A 25,667-nucleotide genomic window follows, 5' to 3' on the forward strand; every position below is an offset into this window, starting at 1 on the left:
AGGTGCTATTCTACTGAGGTCAGGAGAAGTGATTACACGTGGAAATTCTTCCTCTTTAGTGCATTTTCTTCTGACTGAATCTGTTTCTTCTGGAAATTCAATAGTTTGGCATTGAATCTTTTTTTACTCTCTGCCCCATTTAAATACATATTCTGCATTCAATACAAGTTAAGCTCAGTCGGCAACATTTGTGGCATATTTTTATTATCACAAAAAAGTAATTTTGACTAGTCCCTTGTTTGAATCATTTTTTTTCTTTTTTTTTTTTTTTTGCAATAAAGCACAAATCAAGGTTACGATGAGTACTTACAATGGAAGTAAATTGTGCCAATATTTGAAAGATTTAAAAGCAGAAATGTGAAGCTTTATAACATTGAATTAATAAAAAAAAAAAAATTGGGCTGTGGTTCTCAAAAAGGGGGTCACAGAACATTACATCACTTAACATTATTATTTTCTAGAACTTAATTTCTTTAATTTTAACTTTCAACTGTTATTTTATTGTTTAAAGAACAATAAAATAAAATGTTTTTTTCTGAAATCACAGAAACAATTGTGGTTAATTAATTTAATATATTGTCACCATTTAATATATGACTCCTGCTTTCTGTAAAAAAAAAAAAAAAAAGTTTGAAACAAGCAGCTTTGTCAGAAGATACTGCAGGAAATATTACATTTTATTTGAGGGTCCATTGAAAATTGTCTTGGACAATAATAATTAATAATAATAATTTTACATTTATATAGCGCTTTTCTGGGTATTCAAATCGCTTTATATGGAAGGGGGAATCTCCTCAACCACCACCAATTCTTTCTCTCCACACTAAAATCTTGCTAACACACTTTTACAAATTGTGGCTATACTACTGAAAGTATTTTAATGTTAACAGATTGCCCCCGTTCACTAACCATAACCCACTGTAAGTGTTCACTGTTGTTGATTGAGCTTAACTGATATTGCACCATTGATTTGTTACAGGCTTCGTCTCTCATGACACTTAACAGTGATTGCAATAGCTCTAATGAAGAGTGGACACTGATAAAAGTCTGTTTGATAAGTCCTCTGTAATTTGAACACAATATGAGGGGAGTCTGATATGAACTGAGCACAGATGAATGCATCCAGCTGTCTGCACTTCTAGCAGTGTGGCCTTCCAAAACTGCTCTCTTCATTAGAGCTCTTGCTATGGGTGGGTGCATGTTTGTGTGCGGCCAGATTGCTTATTATATGTACAGGATCCAGTCCCTCCCTACGGTACTGTGAGCCCAGAGAGGGCAGGAGAGAGAGTCATTGGAGTAGATTGGCTCTTTGTCCAATCTAGAAGGGTCAAACGGCTCTAAATATAGAGGCGTTGCAAATATAGCCACTTCGGCTGGAGTGTGTGTGTGCTTGTGTGTAACTCGGTGACAGGAAGCAGGCAAGATTGGAACCAGGATGCGTTCTAGCTGATCTGTAACCCTGCCCTCTGTTGGACAGAGCAGGAAGTTCCATGGCCAGCTCCTTTCTGAATGCATAGTATTGGAGGCTGTTCCCACACTCCCATACATAATTTGCTCTTGCATGCAGTCTGAACTTTGAGCTGGGCAGTTTTAAAGTCAATATAAAATCAAAATTTAACCTGTTTTTTTTTCTTAATACACATTCCTAGTTGTATTGTTTTTATTTGTCTTCATATCCTTTCATCAAAATGTAATCACTTCCTCCGCCTTTGAATGAAGTGACTTTCCCTTTTTACTGACTTCACCTACTGTATGGCATTAAAGGCATAGTGAAAATGATGACAGAATATTGGGGTACAGTATGCCTTTAATAACTTTAGTCTATAGCCAAAAGGTTGTATAGGCATTGTTTTAATCTGGTGTTGTAGGAAATGCCACCTTTTTACAATCTTACCATTATTTAATGTAGTAATTTAACTCTGGTTCAACTGCAAAGCATTTCTGTAAGATCACATAGTCAAGCATGGCACTAGCAACGTCAATGTCATGGGTTTCCCAGGGAAATCAAGAAATCAGGAAATCAGTTACACCTTAAGCTGTACCTTATCGTTAATACGTGTTTCCCGAAACGTTCTTAGTTAAGTATACCTTCTGTAAGTCATACGTTCGGAAGGTTGGTCTGGACCACTCTTAGCTTTACCTTATCACTGTTGCAAGTCTATACGAATATAATCCAGATGTTTTAATACACCCAGACAGTGTTCAATTAGGCTAATTCAAGTGTTTTCATGCAAAGAATAAAACTGTCATTATACTGATTGTTGTTAGATTTTTAATTATATTATCCAAAGGTACATCAGCTGGCAAACCATTAAAGGCTTAATAGTCTATTTAAAGGGAATGATTGTGGTGGGGAGTTTGCTCAAACTATGGCAGTGATACAGCGAATAGTTGTTCTAAAAGACGGCGCCGCCTGCGGAGCGCTTTCTAAGGCCAGTGAAGGCATAGGCTACTGTCAGTTAAGTCCTATTCGGACGCTAATATTGTTTCTCATGTGCTCGCCCGGTATTTTAAACATTTACAGGGGTAAGTCTGTGATTTTATTGCCTTCCGAATCCATAATGTCAGTGTTTGTTCTCACCCAACCCGCGTAAAAATCCCTGGCCAAATTACCTACTGTTTTTTGACAAACAGGTCGTGTGGTAATTTAATTGCCGTCTGAATCCACATCTCTGAGTTTACAAGAAGAGATTCAAAATTCACTGTTTAAATCCTTTTTGATCACTGCCGAGCACCGTATGTAAGATGTACACTTTTATTACTGAAATGCTGGAAAGTATTTACAAGAACAATATTTCATCGCAGCTCCACCTCAGCGAACAAAAATGGGAAAGAGAAGTAAGCACGTAAAAATTTGAAATGGTTATTATGGCAGCAATACATGATACATTTTTAAAATATGGGCTATTATAGTTTGGTTTATTTTTTGTAATATCCCATGAGTCCTAATAAATGCAATTTCAACTATTTCTGAAGTGCTCACACATTAACGCAGAGAAGCTGCCCCTGCATAAGAGAATAATTGATTTTCGAGCCATCGATATCAACCAATTCAGCAGCATCGCCACAGACAGCACCTGGTAACGTCGCACGTAAGAAGGTATATCTTAAGCAGCTTCCTAAGGTATGGTTCGGGGAACACGCCTAGAAATGGTATACCTTTAGTTAACCCTTTAAGGTACGCACCATGAAAAAAGCAAAGGAAAAATTATTTATTTGCATTTTTTATTCAATTATGATAACAATAACAACAATCAATATTTTTTTTTAAATTAGATCCTACAGTATTTTAGATACAGTGCTCTACCAAACGGTTGAGATGTCTGTTCATAGTAAAAGAACAACATTCAGAACAAGTCATATTAAGTGCAATTTCTTGACCAATAAAAAATCTGATGGTTGCTATTGATGGCTCCAAACACATCAAGAGTGTGTGTGTGTGTGTGTGTGTGTGTGTGTGTGTGTGTGTGTGTGTGTGTGTGTGTGTGTGTGTGTGTGTGTGTGTGTGTGTGTGTGTGTGTGTGTGTGTGTGTGTGTGTGTGTGCGTGCGTGCGTGCGTGCGTGCGTGCGTGCGTGCGTGTGTGTGTGTGTGTGTGTGTGCTGGTGCAAAAGTTCAACCAAGATTTGATTAGTACGGAGCCCCCCCAAGTCCCACTTTGTCAAAAAAAATGTATTATAACTATCTTGTGGCCTCAGGATAGTAACTCGTGGCCTCAAGATTTTGTTACTATCTTGAGACCACAAGTTACTATCTTGAGGCCACGAGTTGCTATCTTGTGGCCACAAGATAGTATCTTGAGGCCACAAGTTACTATCTTGAGGCCATGAGTTACTATCTTGAGGCCACGCCCACAAAATATTATCTTGAGGGCCACGAGTTACTATCTTGAGGCCACGAGTTACTATCTTGACGCCACGAGTTACTATCTTGAGGCCACGAGTTGCTATCTTGAGGCCACGAGATAGTATCTTGAGGCCACGAGTTAGTATCTTGAAGCCACGAGTTAGTATCTTGAGGCCACAGTTAGTATCTTGAGGCCATGAGTTAGTATCTTGAGGCCACGAGTTAGTATCTTGAGGCCACGAGTTGCTATTTTGAGGCCACGAGATAGTATCTTGAGGCCACGAGTTGCTATCTTGAGGCCACGAGATAGTATCTTGAGGCCACAAGTTAGTATCTTGAAGCCACGAGTTAGTATCTTGAGGCCACAGTTAGTATCTTGAGGCCATGAGTTAGTATCTTGAGGCCACGAGTTAGTATCTTGAGGCCACGAGTTAGTATCTTGAGGCCACGAGTTGCTATTTTGAGGCCACGAGATAGTATCTTGAGGCCACGAGTTGCTATCTTGAGGCCACGAGATAGTATCTTGAGGCCACAAGTTAGTATCTTGAAGCCACGAGTTAGTATCTTGAGGCCACAGTTAGTATCTTGAGGCCATGAGTTAGTATCTTGAGGCCACGAGTTAGTATCTTGAAGCCACGAGTTAGTATCTTGAGGCCACGAGTTAGTATCTTGAGGCCACGAGTTGCTATTTTGAGGCCACGAGATAGTATCTTGTGGCCACGAGTTAGTATCTTGAGGCCACGAGTTAGTATCTTGAGGCCACATCTTGAAGCCACGAGTTAGTATCTAGAGGCCACGAGTTAGTATCTTGAAGCCACGAGTTAGTATCTTGAGGCCACAGTTAGTATCTTGAGGCCATGAGTTAGTATCTTGAAGCCACGAGTTAGTATCTTGAGGCCACGAGTTAGTATCTTGAGGCCACGAGTTGCTATTTTGAGGCCACGAGATAGTATCTTGAGGCCACGAGTTGCTATCTTGAGGCCACGAGATAGTATCTTGAGGCCACAAGTTAGTATCTTGAAGCCACGAGTTAGTATCTTGAGGCCACAGTTAGTATCTTGAGGCCATGAGTTAGTATCTTGAGGCCACGAGTTAGTATCTTGAAGCCACGAGTTAGTATCTTGAGGCCACGAGTTAGTATCTTGAGGCCACGAGTTGCTATTTTGAGGCCACGAGATAGTATCTTGTGGCCACGAGTTAGTATCTTGAGGCCACGAGTTAGTATCTTGAGGCCACATCTTGAAGCCACGAGTTAGTATCTAGAGGCCACGAGTTAGTATCTTGAGGCCACGAGTTAGTATCTTGAGGCCACGAGTTAGTATCTTGAGGCCACGAGTTAGTATCTTGAGGCCACGAGTTACTATCTTGAGGCCACAAGATAGTATCTTGAGGCCACGAGTTACTACCTTGAGCCCACGAGTTACTATCTTGAGGCCACGAGTTACTATCTTGAGGCCACGAGTTGCTATCTTGAGGCCACGAGTTGCTATCTTGAGGCCACGAGATACTATCTTGAGGCCACGAGTTACTATCTTGAGGCCACGAATTACTATCTCGAGGCCACAAATTACTATCTCGAGGCCACGAGATACTATTTTGAGGCCACGAGATACTATCTTGAGGCCACAAGATAGTATCTTGAGGCCACGAGTTACTACCTTGAGCCCACGAGTTAGTATCTAGAGGCCACGAGTTAGTATCTTGAGGCCACGAGTTAGTATCTTCAGGCCACGAGTTAGTATCTTGAGGCCACGAGTTAGTATCTTGAGGCCACGAGTTAGTATCTTGAGGCCACCAGTTACTATCTTGAGGCCACGAGTTACTATCTTGAGGCCACAAGATAGTATCTTGAGGCCACGAGTTACTACCTTGAGCCCACGAGTTAGTATCTAGAGGCCACGAGTTAGTATCTTGAGGCCACGAGTTAGTATCTTGAGGCCACGAGTTACTATTTTGAGGCCACAAGATAGTATCTTGAGGCCACGAGTTACTACCTTGAGCCCACGAGTTACTATCTTGAGGCCACGGGTTACTATCTTGAGGCCACGAGTTGCTATCTTGAGGCCACGAGTTGCTATCTTGAGGCCACGAGATACTATCTTGAGGCCACGAGATACTATCTTGAGGCCACGAGTTACTATCTTGAGGCCACGAATTACTATCTCGAGGCCACAAATTACTATCTCGAGGCCACGAGATACTATTTTGAGGCCACGAGATACTATCTTGAGGCCACGAGTTACTATCTTGAGGCCACGAGTAACTATCTTGAGACTACGAGTTAGTATCTTGAGGCCACGAGTTACTACCTTGAGGCCACGAGTTACTATCTTGAGGCCACGAGTTACTATCTTGAGGCCACGAGTTACTATCTTGAGCCCACGAGTTACTATCTTGAGCCCACGAGATACTATCTTGAGGCCACGAGTTACTACCTTGAGCCCACAAGTTACTATCTTGAGGCCATGAGTTACTTTCTTGAGCCCACGAGATAGTATCTTCCACGAGATAGTATCTTGAGCCCACGAGATAGTATCTTGAGCCCATGAGATACTATCTTGAGATACTATATTGATCAAATATTTCTCATCAAATATGTAATTTAATAATATTAAATGTATCATTTTACCAACACTAACCCTTTTGTTCATTGTAAATAGCTAATTTTACCAACATTAGCTAATTTTACTAACATTAGCTAATTTTACCAACATTAGCTAGCTTCTCTACCCTAAAAGGACTACTCAACCGTTTGGTAGAGCATTTTTTGAAAAAATTATTTGACCCTTATAAGACTTATTTTTGTTTAATTAAGTTACATAATTCTGTTTAACATCTCCTCTGAAACGATAATATGTCAACAAAATAGTTTTACCTTTAAAAGTCCCGCCGATATGCGTCATCAAAGGATGAGTAAATTTTTGCTGTGTCACATGCTGTTTGAAGGAACAATAAAAAGGCATGCTGCTCACAGACACAGCGCCATCTAGTGGATTTTTTTAGCATTGCACAACTAAACCAAACAATAGAGATGACTCATTCAGGTTGAGTTAAGCTTGATGCATTTTTCAATTAAATATAGTGACTTAAAGTGGGGTCTACCAAACGGTTGAGTAGTACCTTAAAGGGTTAAGTTATACCTTTAGAGTCTTTGTAGCGCGCTAAGAGACAACGCTATCTGGAAACGCAGCCCAAGTCACTTTTGGATAAAAATGTCTGTGAAATGCATTAATGTAAATTTAAAGGGACAGTTCATCCATTTACTCTCCCTCATACATTCCATATACACTTTTTATATTCCACAGAAGAAAGAAACTCAAACAGGTTTAGAGCAACATGAGAGTGAGTAAATGATGACAGAATTTGTACATTTCGCCAACACGTTAATTTGAGCGTTTTGTGACTTTTCGTTTTTGGGTGAATTATATCTAGTAGTTAACATCATAAAGGTGTTTAAGGTTATCAGAAAAAAAATAAAATAAAGGTTACAGCTATAATGTCAAATAATGATTTGAAAATGAAACATTACCATTGGGATTCATCAACATGTTCTCAAGAGTAAACTTGACCTTTAACCTCTACTTAGTCAAAAGCCTCTTCAAAAGCAGGGTGCTAGGGAGGTCCACTGCAAACTCCTCGTTCGAGTATGTAACGCCCACTTTTTATGATTCAGTGAATTCATGGGCTGTGTTTACACTGGCACAAACAAATAAGGTTTTTTGCTATCATCTTACAGAGATCAGATATTGTTGCACACATATAAACACAAAAATCCTCAAGATCAGAATTGTTTCTGCATCCGTTGTGAGTCACTTCCAAATATGGTTTTAAGTAAGATATATATATATATATATATATATATATATATATATATATATATATATATATGTGATGCGATCTGGGAAAACCCACCACATGGTGAAATTTGACCTATTACAGGTTTTGATATCATATGGAAGCTGGTATCAAGCCCTTTCCAAATCTGTTTTTATTTTTATCATAGCTTGTTGGTAGCAAAAGTTATGTTTATCTGAAGTCGGCCGATCGCTATGATTTTCTGGAACGGAATTTTGAGAAAAACAGGTTTGATTAACTGTCACCGTCGAGACGCTTCTTGTCCTTCTCGCGATTGTTATAAAACTGCGTGACGTTATAGTTTAAACAGGATTGGCGCGAAATGTGCACTATACACATTCACTGTACATGTATGTGGTTTATTTTAAAGGTAAACTATCTTTGTAGTGTTAAGAGACGGACAGGTGTATGGGATATACGGCGATTGTTTTGTTTTTTTTCACCTCTGCCGGGCGTTTGAGAAAATGGTCGCATAGAGTGCATTAGAGAAAGTGAGTATTTTCAGCTTGACACTATAAATCGCTGTTTTTCTGCACTAAACAAGGGAATTTTGCCAAGATATTTTCAGAGATAAGAGAAAAGATGTTATATAATAATAATTTAATGGAAAAAAAAATTGACAAAAAAACTGACATTCAAACTATTTTGGAATTTACTGAAAACGGCCCAGCGCGACATCCGACGGGTTTTCCCAGATCGCATCACATATATATATATATATATATATATATATATATATATATATATATATGATATCTGGACATATGACCTACGTCTAAACACGCATATCTGAATCCCATTGGAATTCTAACCCACCACAAGGTGAGGGAAACACATTTACGCAAAAATTTCCACTTGTCCGTTATTTTTCTAATTGTCGGATAATGAATCAGACATGCCTGCACAAAAACTCACAACTCTCTTTTATTGAGGTGTAAATTTTATTAAATACCTTTGTTACTGAAAGCTATGCTATATTTTTCAGCAACGAGGCGATAACGTCGCTGTTCTTGAACTAATTAAACTCGCAGCTTCACTATATAGAGTTGCTGCACAGAGAAAGGTGATTCACACAAAATGTGAAGGCCATTTTACGTTGACTTGAACTATTTATTCTCAAGTTATATCTTGAGCTAAATCGCATTGCATTCTCATACCGCTCTTCTGGTGACATTTCATGCAGTTGTTTGCGCTGTAATCTAATGCAAATAAAGAATATCATCACGTAGGCAGTGGTTGGGTTTTGTTGGGTGGTAATGTCAGAGGTGTGTGCGAGGCGTAAGAGAGCTTGCCTCTTCGGCTTGTGTATTACAGCACTCGTTCTCAGCGTGTTTCAGTTCCAGATCATGTTCTGCTCTCAAGACCTGGAGCGGCTGCCAGATCCCCAATCTAACATTCACATATCCAGTGTTGTTTTGCGTGAAAGCATGGTGTTACAAGGTTATGTATTTTTAGCCACACGGATGCTTTTTAGGTTCAGCGTGTTGTGTCAGCGCCTTTGATGCTGAAAGCCCTCCTCTCCAAAGCGACACTCTTGTGCATGTAAAGAAGCGAAAATCTGTCTGTGCACGTTAAAGAACGAATACTGACCGTTCTCTCTGTAACATGGCTTGACACGTTCTCATCTCGGCTAGACGGAAGAAACATGCGCGATCTGTCTCGTTTTCTCTCCTCCTCTCTCTTTGATGAACATGCTTTGTCACATTCCCCCATCCTCACCCCTCCTCTCTCTCTCTCTCTCTCTCTTTTTGTGCTCCCCCGCACTCTTGTTCTCTCCCGCACCTCTCTCTAAACCTCTCTCTCTCTTTCTCTCATGCTCCGCAGCGATGCTGTATAATTCTCAGAGCTCAGAGTCTGTGCAGAGCTCCAGTCATGTGCAGATGTAGGATGGAACAGCCCTTTGTATTATTTTCTCCGCACTCGCAGAGAGATTGACAACAACTCCGTTTCCTTTCTCCGGCATTCATTCATTCATGCGTCCTTCTCTTCCGTACTTTAAGAGCTTTCCCGTCGGTTTGTGGACTAGAGCGCCGTGCGACCAGGAAGGTGGAAAGTGGCTGCATGCCGTATGCACGCGTGTGTGAAGTTGTGTGAGAGAGGGCATACGGAGACAGAGAGGGCAGAACTGCTTCTCGTAGGTGGCTTCTGAAGCCCCTCGCCCCTGTGTCCCGGAGAGAGAGAGATCGCCTGGGGACCGCGTCTGACGGTTCGGAGAAGAGGAGAGGAGGAGATACGAGGGGAAGACTCGCGCTAGGAGCAATGCATCACTCAGGCAGCACCAGCAGCAGAGCTAAAGCCCTCTCTCAAGAGACCGGTAAGAGCTCTGCAGAACCGTGTGTGTGTGTGTGTTTTGTGTGTGTGTGAGAGAGTGCTACTGAACTGTGAAAGGTTGCAGATGAAACTGCTTCAGACCGTGCTGGAAAAACCAGCACATGTCATGTTTTGGGTACTGGTGGCTTCTTGGCTAGCTAAAAACTTCCTCCGTCAACCGTCTTCTCCAGAAGGACCAAGTTTTCCTGGTGAACATCACGGATGTGATGCTACTCCAACTGGACCAGCAACCAAACCAGACGAAAATTCAGGCTGATTTATTATTTTTTTAGCTGGGAAGCTCAATGTAGACGTCAAAGAACGCTAATCATTCTCGCTTGCGTGCCTCTAGCAGTCAGGATACCACAGAAAACGGGGCATCCATTCATCTGAGAGCTTATGTTTCTTCTGTTTATGCTTTTTAGCTGCTAACTTCTTTTTTGTAGGTCTCGGTAGACACGCTTGGCACTTAAGATTTATGTTGGTTGACAGTAGTTTAGATGAGTGACGTTCGACTTATGGTGGCGAATGGATGCGCCTATGGTTGATTTGTTTCCTCCCTCTCATTTAATTATTCATGCATGTGCGAGTTTCAATATTTACAAGCCCGCAGTTTAGCCTAATTTACCTCCCTGAGTAAATGGACCAAATTGCCAAATTTGATCAAATTTGCATTTTGGCGATAAAAACAATGTGAGCAATTTGCTGTGTTTTGACTGCTTTTTAATGATTTTTAGGTTAAATGCCGACCACGTTCAGGGTGGGAGTGCCTGAGGCAGGTTGTTTATAACTATCTAACTGAAACTGGCGTCTCAGATGATCGTATGTGTCTGCTAGTAGCCATAAGTGAGATGTTTGGGGATCTCGTGGCATATTGGGGTATTGTTCTATTGGTCTGATTTAGTATTCTGGTGATGTCAAGTAACCAAGGTGACAGTTAAGATGTGAAATGCCATTAGTTGTTAACTGTGTGTGAAACCTTAACGTGTGTGAATCATCATGTTTTTTTTGTTTGAATGTGCACCCATCCTTGAAACAACAGAAATAAATAAAATTGCAAAAAAAAAAGAAAAATCTATAAAACTTCCACTCATAATTTTTTCCTTTGTTTTCTCACATACACACACATGTGTGCGTGCGAAAGCTCACAGCACTTTGATATCCGTTCATTTCTGCACCATATACAGTACGTCTCAGAGATTGTGTAAACAGACCTGACTAGGGAGGTGAAGAATACTGCGAGAAAGAGAATGAAAGGGTGAAAAGATAATAATAGCAGACCTGATGATAGATACAATTTAATTTAACCCAGTGCACAGGCTTGAGTGTAAATGTGTGCTTTTAGTTGTGTACACAATCAGTGATGGCTACATGTAGGTACAAAGCACTGAGCGGCCCCTGATCAAGACCCCTAAATCACTTCTAGGCCGGACTGAACTGATAACGGTGCATTTTGAGGATTTTTAGTCCAGGGGCACACATTCACAGCTGACCTCAGCAAAACACACACACACACACACACACACACACACACCACACTTCTTACACTGCAAGCCGATGTAGAATTAAAGACAGAATCTCAGCTTTGGAAGAAGCAAGAGTGGATTAAGCATTCCCTCGCTTTCCATCTATTTCTTCCTGCAGTGAGCTAGTTTAATGGGCCCTGGGTCTGTTGTGGAGCCATATGTCTGATGACAGCTCATTTGATCACACAAAACTAACTGTGAGAGTGATAGAGTAATCAAGAGATGGCGAAACTTAATTGGCTCTGTTTACCTCACTAAGTTGAGGCCTGTTTGTGGTGACGAGGACGCCGTCCATCAGGAATAGAGAGAGAGGGAGATTTTAATTGAAAATATGGATTCTATTAACCCTGCCGCCCAGGGCTCTCATTAGCATCTCATTAGTGTGGAGGAAAGGTAAGGAACAAATTCTATTATTGTTGCAATAGGTGGCGATTTTTCATTTACAAGGTCCAGAGTGTAAACGCAGCCACTTGTTCTGTCACAAACACCCCATATCAATAGAAACTCTCCGTGGAGAATCAAGCCACAACATGTTAGAGAATAAACATGCAATATGCGTAATTTTGCGCTGTTAAATATCACATCTATTTTTTCAGTAAATATCCGCACCTAACTGATCTGATTACCATTATGTGTAGATAAGGCGAGTGTGTGTGTATTTGGACATTATCTGTAATCATTTCTAGTCGAGTTTTTATTAGCCAGAGGCCATGCACACATGCAGGGCATGCTGGGAGGCTTGTGGAGAGGGGAAAAGAGGAGAAGAGACAGCGTACAAGACTCATGCAGTCATTTGCACGCCTGGCGGTCGACAGACCTCCCTGCTCGTCTTGAGTCTCTAAAAAGCTCACCCCCCCCCCACCAAAGCCATCAGAAAAATATGAATTCCAGAGCAAAAATATATCCCGTCATTTTCCAGCTCTGTTTGACATCCTCCCCTTAAACCCCATCCCCCCCCCATCCCCCTGTCTCTCTCTGCTCTTCGTAACTCAGTCACCAGCCCCCCCTGCTGGACATTTGAGGTACTGCACACACACTCTGGCCTGCTCCAGCAGCGCAGGTGGGCGAGTCACAGCACGTTTAACCCCAGAGCACAGCATCCACACTTCCCGAGCTTCTGTGATGACAGATGTGTGGAAATTGAAACGCTCTTTATTGTTTATTCCGCTCTGCTCTCTTTTTATTGTGTGTATCACAGGAGCAAATCATCAGCCAACACATGATTCTTGATTCTGATCTGATTTACATATGCTGGTTGTAAATATTCTTTCATAGTGTTTGAATGACGAACAATGGGTTAAATTAAGTCAGAGGGTGTGTTTTGGTGTGTGTGTAGGGGATTTTGAATGAGTCAGGATTTGTTGGTGAGGTCGACTAATTTATCTAGATTTTTTTTTTTTCTCTAAATTGGTGCTTTAGATTTTAGGTGTTACTGGGTTAAATTAAGAGAAACATCTTCTCTAAGAGGATTTTAGGGAGATGTCAGCGTGCTGGGGTGTCAGAAGTTGTCCTTAAATTCATCCTCTTTAAAGCTCCACTACTATAACCATCAAATACTACTTGTGTAATAAAAGCCATTGCTGTCGGACCTCAGATCTTTTTTCTTTCTTTTTTTGGCATTAACCTCTTGAAGCACACTGACCCAACCTCAGGCTTGACCTCACTTAGAAATAGTAATAATGTTAACAAAGTATACATCTTTTGAAATGTCTAAGGGTTTAGTGTCAATCTATGCTGTCTGTTTTATGATATAGATACTTTATTTAACAATTATATATATATATATATATATATATATATATATATATATATATATATATATATATATATATATATATATATATATATATATATATATATATATATATATTCTTATTTATAAGAAGAGGAGTGAAATGAGACCAGAATATAAGACAAGTCAAAAAAGAGATATGACACAAACTGAAATAAGACAACATGAGAAAAGAGACCAGTTAAGTCAGAATGAGACAAGGAAAAAAAGTGATAAGATGACAAAATGAAACAATAGAAGAGACATGTTGATATATTTTGAGACAGGAAGAGTAAACAGGATGAGACAAAAAAGGAGCGAGACGGGACGAAACAGGAAGAGAGACAGGACGAGAGAAGACATGAGACAACGCAACCCAAAATGAGATAAGTCGAGAAAAAATAGGATGAGAAAATAAATAGTTTCATCAACATGTTTTGAGACAAAACAAGATAAAATGAGCTCAGACGAGACAAAACAAGACAAGAAGCAATAGTACAAGAGGAGACGAGACAAGAAGAAATGCACACACAAAATCACATTCTCACTATCTCCCTCTTGTTCTCAGTTTCAGTTTAATGTGCTTTATTGGCATGATAAGTAATTGTACATTGGTGTTGCCAAAGCATTAGTAGCATTTCTGCATTCTGTCTCTTTCCTCCGCTGATGCAGGGAGTTTGGGGCGACTGCTTTACAACACCGCTTGTCCTTCATCCACCCAGACACCTCCACAGAGACACGGGAGTCTCGATTCAATCTCCCACTGACCTTCATTGTGAAGGACAGAGCACTAGAGAGGTGCAAAGTGGCAAAATGCATAATCTAAAAAAAAAACACACACACACACAAATGCTTTCAGTATGATTGAAGACGTGTCGTCCTCACAGATCGGCCCAAAAGCGTGAGGAACCCAAGTAGATCAGTCATTTTCTTGCTAAAACAACTCCTCTCTGGTTCAAACCGAATGGAAGAGCCACGGAAGTTAATTGAAAGTGTTGAAAAATGAGTAAATGTGTGAAGTGGTGACAGAGTGAAGCTGCAAAAACAGCATGTGCCATGGAGGAGCTGAGGGAGCTACAGAGGATGTGATTAAGTTGTAAATACTGTCAGTGTAAAGGTCAATCACTGAGTTTACAAGCGTCAGTTGTTCGAGAAAGAGGCTGAGATGAGAAAGAGACGGATAAAGCGAGAAACAGAGGGAATGAATGAGAAAACGAGAGAGGATGTGTGGGCTTCGTGTTGCTGAGATGGAAATCAAGCAGCACCCACATCACACAGAGCTTTACAACCATCTGCTATCACACATGCTTAATAGCGCACACATGACACACACACACACACACACACACATCCTCTTCAAGAGCTACGTCTCCAAGCCCACGGGGGCTTTGTTATGCTGCCCCCATTAGGGATGTGCAAAAAGACATATTTTCATAAACCACTAGTCGGCAAGTTAAGGAAGGCCAGTATAATTACGCTGATTTAGAGGCGTCTACGCACAGCAAATTCTAGCAGTCTAAATTCTAGCATAATTGAATAGGTTGAATAGGTCATTTCCAAAGTTTTTCAACTCGACCTAAAGTCCCCGGTAACCGGAAGTTGCAACCGACTTTACTTCAGTGTTGTGATGTACAGTATTTCCAAAGCAAATTTTCAGATTTTGATTAAAGATTACCATGACAAACTTTTTTGTTTTTTTTCTCTCTCTGTATACTCTCTCTGTATTTCTCTCTCTTGCACTGATTGTTTGTTCACCACAAGACCAGTAATGTGCACCAAGTAATGCACAAAAAGACAACTGTTATTTGTCGGTATTTGACAAATAATAAATAAGCAAACAGAAATAGTTACTACCAGCTATATTATAAACATTAAGACAACCATTTAAAAGTCTGGGGTCAGTAAGATATAGATATATATACATTTCTACAATCTAATATATATAACATAATATATATTAACATTAACAAAAATAGGGTAAGAACATTAATATTGTGTACAAATTTAAAATAAAAAAATAACTCTCTCTTCTCGTGTTATCTTGAACTAGATAAAAAGAAATAAAGAGTGTGATGTAAAGAATGAGTGTTCAAGTGTTGTAAAGCAGATCTGTTTAGTATTGATGTACTTCAATAGTCAGGATAACAATATGTGTGATTAGTCTCTAACACTTGAATATTAAATGGCTGAAAATGCCATATGAAATTCTCCCTCTGCCCACATAATGGTACATTGTAAATGTGCAGTTGATTCATGTGCGGAATTCACAGTCAAGTGAGGTGACTCGACAGTTGAATAATTAGCTCAGTTAAACTCAACCACCTAATATCCCTTTGTGACACACACGGCAGACACGGCCAACTGCTGTAAACAGCATTTGTTCTGTTGTAATCAGGTGCTGTTACAGCCAGATGAATGAGGGGGAAATTAGCATGGTGAGGCCTTGGAGAGACAATCTTGAGATTTAAGTGTTTAAACCCATCATTGGTTCACCTGTCATCTTCTCCATGTGTACAGCATTTCCACAGATGTGCAGAAAAGAATGAGAAAGGGTTTGCGAGAGTCTGTGTGTGTGTGCTAGGAGAGGGCAATATGAGCAATTAGATTATTTTCTCTTTTTATCTGGAATTCAATAGACACAAACCAAAAGATTATTCATATAATTTAATAAGCCAGTCATCAGTGCAAGAAAACAACTTAAACTACAAGATTCTAGTGTAAAACAATAAAAAAAAAAAATCAGGACAGTTTTCTCTAAATTTTTATTGGATGAACCACATTCAATTGTGTTGTAAAGTACCATGTTAAAGCTTAATTGTATTTTAGTTCGGTTGTGATGTCACTCAGCACCTGTAAACAAATTATCATCATATTGCCTTTTTGGGACACATCTGGCTGTGTACATTCTTCTTCCTTCTAAGTATCACGTATAAGTAGCATAAAAGCAGCCCATCCTATTAACATTCACACAAATATATCTACTGCAGTATTAACAGTATAGCAAACCCCTTATCAAGTGGTATGTCTAGTGTCACACTGTCATCAGCCCTAGTGTGTGTTTATTTGATTAGGCATGTTGATATTAGTGTGCTATGAGTGTGTGTGTTTAAGTATGTGTGTTTAGTGGGACTGGCCTGTTGCTATGGATGGATGGAGGTATTCATTTTCTCTGCAGTAATTTGGCCGCTTATTTTGTGTGTGTATGTGTGTGTGTGAGTTTGACTGTCTGGCAAGCTGGCCAGTTTCACGCATCACTTCCCTGGCTGCTCGCTCGAGCGCTGCTCGCGCATGTGAACCAGCTACGCGTCTCACAAACCAGCATTTCTACACCTCCCCGTGTCCCATGGACCCTCTGTCTCCTTCACCTAATCTCTCTCCTCCTGTCCTCTGTGCTGTTGCGGGTGATGTAATCTGGGTGGTGCGATTGCTCATTGTCATATATTAAACTCTCATTGTGTTCCAGATATATCGAGTCTCTCGAGACCGTGATACTCAGTAGCACAGCGGTCCCTTGGTGCCAAGAGGAACGAAGCCCCCTGGCCAACACTCATTAAGCTTTTTGTGTGGCTATTCAGGTAGCTAGCGCTGTCACACCTGTGTAAAGGAAAGCCTCTTGGCGCCCGTGACGCCATCTGACAGCTTGGCTGTCAGTGCACATCGACTTAAAGATTACTTTCCACAATAAAAGTGAGAACTTCGGTTAGAGCCAGCTGTCAGCGACACATCTCCCCACCCAGACGAAACGCCAAGTTCACCTGAACCTAAACTCGAGAAGACACACCTAAACGCAAGCGCAGGTGAAAATGACACTCAGCTGAAGCCGTTCCCACCCTGTCTACGGCTGGTGGCGTGAGATGCAGGAGCGGGTTAGTCGCTAGTGCTTGTTTGCCCTCCACTTCCCGAGATCGACATTCTTTGATACGGGCAAGATTCGGGTTTGACTGTCAGGAAGATTGAGTTGCTCTCCGCCTTGTGAGAAAGGTCACGCGGACGAGAAATGATGTGTGAATGAAGAGAGAGTCCAGGAAATAGATTTTAGCCTATTTGTTGTGAAAGAGATTGGCATGAGAGACAGTTTGTGCCTCAGAGTCTTGCGCCCCTGTGTATACAGGTGTTTGAGGCACACGGACATTTGCACGCCCCGTGTATGTATTCGGGAGACAGATGCCTGAGAAAGGAGATCTGTGTAAAATTGTGTATTGAGCTATTATCTGAGCAGACGCTAATGATGGGGAGAGGGGCGACGGCAATGTGACCTTGCCTTGGGGACAATAACAGCATGAAATCGAGCCCCATGCATCTCTCTGTGTGTGTGTGTGTTTGGCTCTGAGGAATGGCAGTCAGTTAAATGGGCAAAGAGGCTTGGAGACGAGAGGGCAGTGTAGCATTTTCATCCATCATTCTTGATCACCCAGTGACGCCACCTCTCAACACGGAGCGCATCTGTCATTCTGCCCGCACACGCGTACACACTCACTCAGATGCATTTGCTGGTGATTCTCTTATGTGGAGCTGCATTATGTACCAGTAATAAGGATGGCCTGCATATTTGTGTGTGTAGATAGATAGATAGATAGATAGATAGATAGATAGATAGATAGATAGATAGATAGATAGATAGATAGATAGATAGATAGATAGATGTATACAAAATTCTTACTGTTGTGCATGTATGGGTAATTTCCATCACATGTGTTTATTTGGCATGTGGATTGCACAAACGTAACGTGGGGCCGCTCTTGGCCTTGTGCCATCTGAAGCAGTGTGCTATTAGCATTCCTCGTGCTGACTCCAGATTGGTATTGATCTGCCATCCGCTCTATTCATTGCCAATTCTCTCAGCAGCGCACGCCAATACACCTGCCCCTGCAAACATCCACACATGTACTGGCACAGTGTATTAACAGGTGTGTCCGTAGATTCATTCACATGCAAAGCCCCCATTCGTATGCCTCCGTCACATTCAATAAACACCATCTCGCTATAGGAACTCGCTGCATACGAGAGCTTTGTTTTCAGAGTGCTGTTCCCCGTGGATCTCAAATACGCTCTCTCGCCACCTTTCTCTCTTAAACCTGGCAGGTGTGGGCACAGATGGCACACAGGCTTATCGAATATCAACACACAAAAAAAGAAGTGAAATCCTTTAAGTGCTGCAGTGGGGGAGGGGGACAGTTTCTTTTCCGCGCTTCGTCCTCCTGGGAGCTGGTGTGTGGGGCTTGTCTCGATCCTGAATTTAGAGTTTTTCAATGGCAGGGCTTTGAATTTGAAACAGATCAATGGTTAGAAGCAGAGGCCTGAGTTTAGTGACTTTCTGTGGAAGAATGTCCACATCCCTCCTCTCTTCCTCTGCTATTGTGACGACCCAACACCCTGCTGTCCACATTACGGCCCGTGCACACAATGTACTCCACGTCTAAGTTCTTCCACGTCCATGCTGTCACTGTGTGTGTTGTTACAGTGGTCTCTCTACGAGCAGTCCCGCTGGTAAGTGCTGTCAAAGCCAGAGGAAGTGCAGTACAGCTTGCTGAGAAATGGATTTGGGCAGAGCTGCTTCTCGCCGGCTCCATGCAGGAGAGTGGCTCTCTGGCTTTGATTTAGAACGGTTGTGATGGCTGATCTCAGAACTTTGTGTGTGTACGGTTGCTTGACACAATACACTAGCATCTGCTTTTGAACCAGAGCTGTGGAATAGCAAATTCTGAAACTAATGAGAAATAAAAACACTGACTATTTATTATTTTCCTATTTTCCGGCTAATGTTGAATGCCAACCTGTAACCAATTAGCTTTTAAGGAATTGTTTTAGGCCACTCATTGTTATTCCCAGCTAATTAAGTATATGTGATGCGATCTGGGAAAACCCACCACATGGTGAAATTTCACCTATTACAGGTTAAGATATCATATGGAAGCTGGTATCAAGCCCTTTCCAAATCTGTTTTTATTTTTATCATAGCTTGTTGGTAGCAAAAGTTATGTTTATCTGAAGTCGGCTGATCGCTATAATTTTCTGGAACGGAATTTTTAGAAAAACAGGTTTAATTAACTGTCACCGTCGAGACGCTTCTTGTCCTTCTCGCGATTGTTATAAAACTGCGTGACGTTATAGTTTAAACAGGATTGGCGCGAAATGCGCACTATACACATTCACTGTACATGTATGTGGTTTATTTTAAACGTAAACTATCGGACAGATGTATGGGATATACGGTGATTGTTTGTTTTTATTCACCTCTGCCGGGCGTTAGAGAAAATGGTCAAAGAGAATGCTTTAGAGAAAGAGAGTATTTTCAGCTTGACACTATAAATCGCTGTTTTTCTGCACTAAACAAGGGAATTTTGCCAAGATATTTTCAGAGATAAGAGAAAAGATGTTATAGAATAATAATTTAATGGAAAAAAAAATTTGACAAAAAAACTGACATTCAAACTATTTTGGAATTTACTGAAAATGGCCCAGCGCGACATCCGACGGGTTTTCCCAGATCGCATCACATAGTATTGGTTACACTTTATTTTGATGGTCAGCTTTAGACATTCTACTGACTATACGTGACTTGTCAACTAAGTATTAGTAGACTGCGGTAGACTGTTAGGTTAGAGTTAGGTGTTAAGGTTCAGGTAAGAATGTCTAAAGTGGACCATCGAAATAAAGTGTTACCCATGTATTGTATGCTTTGGATTGGCTAATGAAACTAACTGCATGCCTTTTCTCAATAAATGAGTAAATGTAAGCTTGTATGTAATTTTTTTAAGTTATGTTTTTGGCCTTTTTGTGCCTTTATTGGATAGGACAGTAGAGATTTTGACAGGAAAGCATGGGGTAGAGAGGGGAATAGGATTGGCAAAGGACCTCGAGCTGGGAATCAAACTCGGGTCGAAATTGAGCTATACTTTGAAATCTGCAATTCTACAATTGGCTTTACAGATAAAGCTACAATTGGCTTTACTTTGAGCCAGAGCAATATTAATAATAATAACAGCCCCTTAAATGTATTAATCAGCATTATGCATTATAGTTGACAATATATATCAAGCCGAAGCTACATGACCATATATTTAAAAGTGGGTGCTGATTGTGTTTCAGGAGGGCAGTAGTGCTTCATAAGCAACAGCAAACTCATTTTCAGGACTTCACTGATTAGAGAAACACTCTTTTTATGATCCAATTAATACAGTCCCATCCTACTTTTTTTTTTTTTTTTTCACAGACATCACAGTGCATCACATTACTTAAGGTTGTAAGTGCTCTTTCATGTTGACTTTAGACAGAAATCTTGAGAGCTGAGTGTTTTCCATTCAGAGAGATCAGAGTTATTGTTATGGAATGCTAATGAGCAAAGCCGTCAGCAGTTGTGCTCTATATTACACAGGAAATCAAACTATCAGACAGAATCCATTTGATCTGAGTGTCTGGAATTGTACAGATCATGCATGTCCCTGTAATACCATGAATTTGGTTCATGACCTGCATTTCTGTTACTTGATTGGCCATTTACATGCAGTGTTGTTTGTGTGGTAGTGTTTTATGTGTGTGTGTGTACGTGGACTTGCCGACCGTCTGCTTCGCTCAGGATAGACGTGTGTTATCAGTGTGGTGCAAGTATATCACTATCATTTGCATATCCTTCTCCTCTCTCTCTCTTTCTCTCTCTCTCGGTGAGGATGTGGGCAGGAGGATTAAGAGTGTAATGCTGTCTAATCCTGCAGGTAGACTCCATGACTTCTCCTGATCACCTTTCCTCCAGCATGGAGCACAAACGAGGGGTCGGAGAGGAATGGCCCACTTTTGCTTTAAAGGGGTGGTTGATTATGATTTCACTCTTCTAACTTTAGTTAGTGTGTAATGTTGCTGTTTGAGCATAAACAACATATGCAAAGTTACAATGCTCAGTTCAAAGCAAAGGGAGATATTTGCTTTTAAAGAAATCGCTTTTTAAGGACTACAACAAACGGCTGTTAGGGACTACATGACATTCCTCCCATCTTAGTGACGTCATCCAACCCTAGAATTTACATAAACCCCGCCCCCTGAAAACGATTTATAGATTATCAAGACAGAGTATGCTAATCAATGACTAGAAGATAACTACACATCAGCTACATAAATTCATCAACTAACCATTCAGAAATGTCCTGTTGCATTCTACATGTTGTCACTTCTTGAGTCTCTCCATCATTGACTCCATTGAAATCACCTGACTCCGGTTTGAACATAAAAGGCTAAAGGTTTAGGTTTAGGTTTTTGAAATTTTCAGTGCACATCTGTGTGAGGTTAAAGGACACAAGCTGTTGAAGCTCCGCCCTCTGTGCCGGGAGCAGCAGCTCATTTGCATTTAAAGGAACAGACGCAAAATTTCTAGACTTCAAAATTCTAATTTATACAGTAGCACAAGATAGCAAGGCGTTTAAATTATAAATTTGAATTTTGAAGTGTAAGTGTAAATAAAAAAATGTTGTATGTGATCTATAAATATAAAAATAAATAAATGGATAAATGAAAATCTAAGATAAAATATAAATATTATAATTTATTTGCATTTTAAATGCACATTAAATATTGACATTTATTTTTTATGAATAATAATTGTATATACTCAAGATAATGGCCGAGGTAGAGGCTGCACTTTAATATGTTCCAAAATTAATTGGAACATATTAATTCCAAAATGAATTGCACTCATGCGATCCTACATACACACACACACACACACACACACACACAGAGAGAGAAAATGGAAACACACTCAGATGCATTCGTAGCATAAAGTAAATGAATAAAGAGGAGGAGGGGTGGTAAATGTGTGGGTGAGTGTGGTACGGAGGCTCGGGGCATTAGCGCTCTGGGTTGACTGTGGCCATCGATCGCAGGCTGGTCTGCTGATGGGGATGAATCATTCTCCCTCTGTCTCATTAAACACAGCCTGGCCTGCCCTCCACATCATTACTCTTCTCCCATCCTCTCCTTCACATTTTCCGTCTCTTACTCTCTCTCTCTCTCTCTTTCCTCACACATACTCCAAGATAAGGCCTTTCCGTGAGTACACTGTTTACATGAGGATGGACCTTTGACCCAGGGTGATGTTGCTGTTTTTAGCTTCTCTAACAGCTCAGCCTCAGCCTGACGTGGCCTGATAAAGGTATAAATTCGTATTTTCTTTTATATCTTTAAGTCAAAAGGTTAGTGAAGTGCTAGAGCGGTTAGTAAAGCTCAATAAAGTGGACAATGATTGTTGTCTCTCACGCACAAAGACACTGATACAAACACACACACACACACACACACACACTTTTTTATATTTCTCTTGAGCATCTGCGAAGCAGTTTGTTCCATCATTTGAAATGGGCTGTGAGATGTCCTGCTCTGTAATTTCCCTTCCCCTCAGATTTCTAAACCCTTGAAGATTCAACACCGCACTCATGTAATCAAGGAGTCATTAGGAGAGAAATTGACCCTCACTTTATTTTCATTCCCACCATTTTACACTTGGTGGCCTCCTTTCAGTCCTGTCTCTGTCATCTCCTGTCTCAAGTTTTCTGGGCATGCTGTTAAAGGAGTAGTTTACCCAAAAAATACATTTCTGTCACTATTTCTTACAATTTTTTTTGTAGCTATTTCTGGCTCTCAAATCTCAGAGAGAAGTCGTATGTCTGCAACCAACGCTGCATTAATTTGATCAAAAATACAGTAAAAACAGTAATATTCTGAAATATGATTACAATTTAAAATAACTGGGGGTGTTTTGTACAATTAATGTTTTCTCTTGTGATATATTTTAAAATGTAATTTATTCATGTGATGGCAAAGTTTGATGGTCTTTGATGAACAGTATTTATTTGAAACTTATACTGTCACTTTTCTTATCAATTTAATGCATTCTTGCTGAATAAAGGTATATTTATTTATTTATTTATTTACTGTTATGAACAATAAGTTGCATAGTTCACTTCAAAGACTTGGAATTTGGCACGCATGTAATTTGGGAACACTTTTTTGGTGTTTATGGGAATTTTTTTAGAGCCCCAGTATCCATTCACTTTTATTTGATGTCAAAGAGCACTCTGATGCACCTCAGGGTTGGTTTGACATGATGCTGCACTTTTCCTTGTGATCAAAGTCCTGTTATGTGATCGCTCCAGATTTTACTTTCACCTAAATATCTTCTGAAAACCTAAAGAGAAAATTATATAAGTATGACCTCAATAGCATAGCGGACTGAGGAAGAGATGCAGAAACCAGGCAACGGGACACATCTAAGTTGTCAGAGAATAAGCAGTAAAAGTGTTCCTATAGTACAAAGCACGATCCATTAACCGTATCACAGCACTAAAGCTGAATTCCCTCGTCTTTCTTCCTTTGAACACATTCAGTTTCCCAGAAGGCTATTAAAACATTCAACCTGCACAATTAATGTTTGACAAACCAATAGCCTGTATCGTCCTTGCCATCAGAATCCACTGGCATGTTTAATTCTCTGAAGAACGGCATGTTAGAGAAAGTATGGTTGAAATTACAGACCTCCTGGTGTTTTCTGAGAAATGAGGGTCTTATGGACTGCTATGTTTCCATGCCAACTAACTACGATTCTGATTCTTGTGATTGTTACCAGGCCCTAATAGGTCATGTACCATGTTATTAGAGTGTATATGTGTGAGGGGGGTGGATGAACTGTGGTGAGTTGAGAAAAGATGAAGCGTCATGAAGGTCTGTATCTATTTTTAGAGCCGTATCTTATACCGTCCCTAGGGGGTGGCTGATAGAATCAATGTTATCGTTGATTAGATCTGAGTGAAGAAACAGTTTATCTGAAACACACATTGCTTGTTCATGGCCCTTATTCAGGTTTTGACCTGTCATGTCAGCAGGGAGCATCAGGAACCAAATATATGTGTTTTTTTTGTGTGTTTTTTTATGGTGGATATGGTTGGTGCATGAGTGTTTGGCCATGATGAAGAGCTCCTAATGGCTGACGGATATATTGATGAGCTGTGCAGCGTGTAAACTAGTGTAATTGGCAGGCTATCGCTGCATAATAGTGCTGTTTCTCCTCTCTCCCTTACAGAGAGAATGCTAATGCCCCAAGCGTCTCTACCGCACACACCTGCTCACTCTCCTGTCTTATTTCTCAGCTTGTGAAGGCAGCAGCGGAATATGTAATTGTGTGTTTCAGACCGCTTGCAAACCTTTTGCCTGGAGCATAGTTTTCAGGGCTCATAGATATATGCCAAAAGACCCTCAAACAACAGCATATCTCAGCATGTAAGCTCCATTTTACCTCTTCGCGGACTTATGCCGTGCAAGGCTGTGATAACGCATTAGAGCCAAATCATGTTTCTACGGTACAACAGACGTCTCTCGCTGTACCGAACTCTCTACAGTCATTAGGAAGTCCGTTTGAAGACGATGCTCAATGGCCCCATGGGAATAAACTGCTCTCTCTGATATTAAACCTATAGAAAGCGTTTTTTGATCTTCAAAAGGTGCACCCGGGTTTTTATCAGATGCCGTCAACGATTTTATTTCTTTCAAATGTGGCAGAAATCCTACAAATCAGTGTCCTACAATCTTTGTGCAAATGTTGTAATTAGTCCTCTTTTTTTTTTTCGTTCATTTGAGCAGTATGATAGAAAGAGATTTTGTCTGGTTAATTACAGTGCCCAAAACGCTTTCTATCTGGTTGATGAGAAGAGGATGGGGTGTGGAGAGTGTGTCATTAAACCTTAGGGAAGGGTGTTCAACTTCGGTACGAGCTACTCTGTGTGAATGTCTGGATGGAGATTCCTTCAGAGAGAGGTTGATGTCCTATTTCCAAAGAGCATGTCAAGGGGAACTTTTTCTTTTCTTTTTTCAAAAGAACAGAGTTGGGAGGGGGAAAGGAATCAGTTGAGTTCACTCTGTCTTTTCCCCATCAAGACTGAACTATATAGAACATGAATGGTACTTAACCACATAAAAGTTATTACCACGATGTAATCTTAAGTGGATGCTAAGGTGTCCTGAGTTGGTTTTTAGTGTTGCTGTGGAGTTGCTTGTTTTTTTTTGTTTTTCAAAAAAAAATTTTTTTTATTATTAATTACTCACCCTCTTGTCGTTCCAAACCCCTAAGACTTTTGTTAATCTTTGAAATGCAAATGAAGATATTTCCAATGAAATTTGAGAGATTTATGTCCCTCCATTGACAGTCCATGCAAATTCCACTTTGACGCTTCAAAAAGTCTATAAAGAGATATGAAGGAATATGAATCGAACAGCTTAGTCCAAATTTTCTGAAGAGAATTGATTGCTTTATATGATTAACAGATTTAATTTAGGGTTTTATTCACATATAAACATTGATCAGCGAACATAAACAGAAGCT

At 40.4% G+C, this 25,667-nt stretch overlaps 1 protein-coding gene across 5 annotated transcripts in view; it reads left to right on the forward strand.

The window, feature by feature from the left end:
* tenm2a (teneurin transmembrane protein 2a) overlaps window positions 1-25,667 on the forward strand; it is a 300,779-nt gene that overhangs the window by 142,213 nt on the left and 132,899 nt on the right. The window contains exon 1 of one of the 5 annotated variants that reach the window (XM_079892540.1): window positions 9,542-10,013. The exons of the other annotated variants lie outside the window; for them this stretch is intronic. Coding sequence (XP_079748666.1) covers window positions 9,959-10,013 — 55 coding nt within the window. The 5' untranslated portion in view covers window positions 9,542-9,958. Of the gene's footprint in view, window positions 1-9,541; window positions 10,014-25,667 lie in introns of those variants that run through there. 5 annotated transcript variants of the gene reach the window in all.

Source organism: Squalius cephalus (assembly GCF_949319135.1).
Source record: "Squalius cephalus genome assembly, chromosome: 14".
Classification (NCBI taxonomy): domain Eukaryota; kingdom Metazoa; phylum Chordata; class Actinopteri; order Cypriniformes; family Leuciscidae; genus Squalius; species Squalius cephalus.